Raw genomic sequence first — 1,672 nt, forward strand, 5'->3', positions numbered from 1 at the left:
AAAAATGGCTTTATTACCACAAATATCAAAACTCACAGTGCAAATGACACATGATTTACATACATGCTTTGTAAACTTTAGGGCTGCCAATTGTTAAAACCTTTATTTTCAGGTTGAACATCCATGGTTACAACATGTAAAAGTTTCATATCGTTCCACTAGAATTGTAATTTTGAAATTTTGGGAATGCTGACAATTTAACTCCTCTTGAAAATCCTCTTGGCCTCAACTCCTTCATAGGAATAGCTCTGTAAGCAAATAAAAAAAAACTCAAAATGTTAGAGAACACAAGTTTTGATCTGAGGCTCTGTCTTCATTCGTAATGAACAACAACTCACCTGTACAAGTTCATCACCAATAATCTTCCTGGTTGTTATTAGCACCTTTCCGTTGTCCTTGCGTGTGAAAGTCCCCTTAAGCGTATCTCCCTCCATGACCCAGGATCCCTACAATCAGAAGGTCTATGGTCAGACTCACTTTGAACTGAGCAGTGATAGGTCGAGTTCACCGGTAACTGATTGTTTCTTCAGGAGGCTTGTATAGAGGGTGTTATGAAAGTTACATATTCTTGTCTGTCATTCAAATATTCAAATTGTGAACTTTGTAGTTTCCACTCCATTAGAAAAGCACATCGATTAAGCAAATAAACAGCTTGCAACATTCAGTAAATGTGACACGTGACACTGATTTAACACAAAAGAGTTAATGTATAACATCACAATCCCATGTTATTGTTTGCATCACCATTCAGCACTGCTCAACATGCATCTCAACCTTTGCCCTTGATCACTTTCAGAAAACCCCTAAAAAGTGCATAGCAGTACCTCGAAGGTGTATATTAGTATCCAAAGTGTACATATTAGTACTGCCTCTGATTTTTTTTGCAGCAATGCCATAGAAAAACCACTCTCGGTCACCCAAAGAACCTTTAAGGTCTTAAAGGAACATGTTTTATTTAGTGTGAAGAACGGTTTATATAATCTAAAGAACATTTTCCTTTATAAAGAACCTTTTTGTGCAGTAAGAGTTTCCATGGATGTTAAAGGGTCTTTATGGACTCATAAGGAACCTGCAAATAAGGAACCTTTAGGGTATATAAGACTGAAAGCACCTAAGGTCGTTGTGCTTACTGTGAGCTCAGTGCCGTCTGCCAGAGAATAGTCAAAGGGGACGCCCAGAGTAAAGTCAATTTCCAGTGTGCGGAAAGTGCTGACTTCCTTCACGTGGAACTTGTCTCCGGTCTGCTCCAGGGTGATCTTCAGGTTGTCATGAGAAGCTAGTTTCCTTTTAACCATGTTGATGCCTGTTGAAAATATGCAGTGCACGTGCACCTTATAAATAATGATTGACTGAAGCACTGACTGACTGAAATTCAAAGAATCTTGCAGCGTTTGATCTCGGATCCAACAATTCACAGGCGATGCTTAATTTGTCTGTGTCCACACCCATTTCTTCCATGAACTTCTCATAGTTCTCATTGCGGTCGACTTTCCAGGTCCTGTTGAAGGTCATGATGACAGACTGCTGTGATTCTGACGGCGACCTAACTTTACCCTGTGCCTGTCTTTTATACCTGTGCGAGTGACAGCACGCTGTCTTATCTAAGTATTATCTTCATGCTGATGTGGCTGAGTAAAGCTCACCGAGTATAAATCTCACCCTACCTCCAGGC

General features: G+C 40.0%; 1 protein-coding gene across 1 annotated transcript; it reads right to left on the reverse strand.

The window, feature by feature from the left end:
• fabp2 (fatty acid binding protein 2, intestinal) lies at positions 1 to 1,672 on the reverse strand. The gene is made up of 4 exons (XM_016495926.1): positions 1,446 to 1,672; positions 1,131 to 1,303; positions 339 to 446; positions 1 to 248 (listed from the first exon to the last, which is right to left on the reverse strand). Exons 1-4 carry the CDS (start codon positions 1,510 to 1,512, stop codon positions 198 to 200), a joined length of 399 nt encoding a protein of 132 aa, XP_016351412.1. The 5' UTR covers positions 1,513 to 1,672; the 3' UTR covers positions 1 to 197.

Source organism: Sinocyclocheilus anshuiensis, unplaced genomic scaffold (genome assembly GCF_001515605.1).
Source record: "Sinocyclocheilus anshuiensis isolate Anshui unplaced genomic scaffold, SAMN03320099.WGS_v1.1 scaffold517, whole genome shotgun sequence".
NCBI lineage: Eukaryota > Metazoa > Chordata > Actinopteri > Cypriniformes > Cyprinidae > Sinocyclocheilus > Sinocyclocheilus anshuiensis.

Coding starts and splice junctions, on each gene's coding strand:
- fabp2 (XM_016495926.1), bottom strand. CDS start 1,512: ATGACCTTCAACAGGACCTGGAAAGTCGACCGCAATGAGAACTATGAG. Junction 447..1,130: donor CAGACGGCACTGAGCTCACA/GTAAGCACAACG, acceptor TTCTGATTGTAG/GGATCCTGGGTCATGGAGGG. Junction 249..338: donor TTGGTGATGAACTTGTACAG/GTGAGTTGTTGT, acceptor ATTTGCTTACAG/AGCTATTCCTATGAAGGAGT.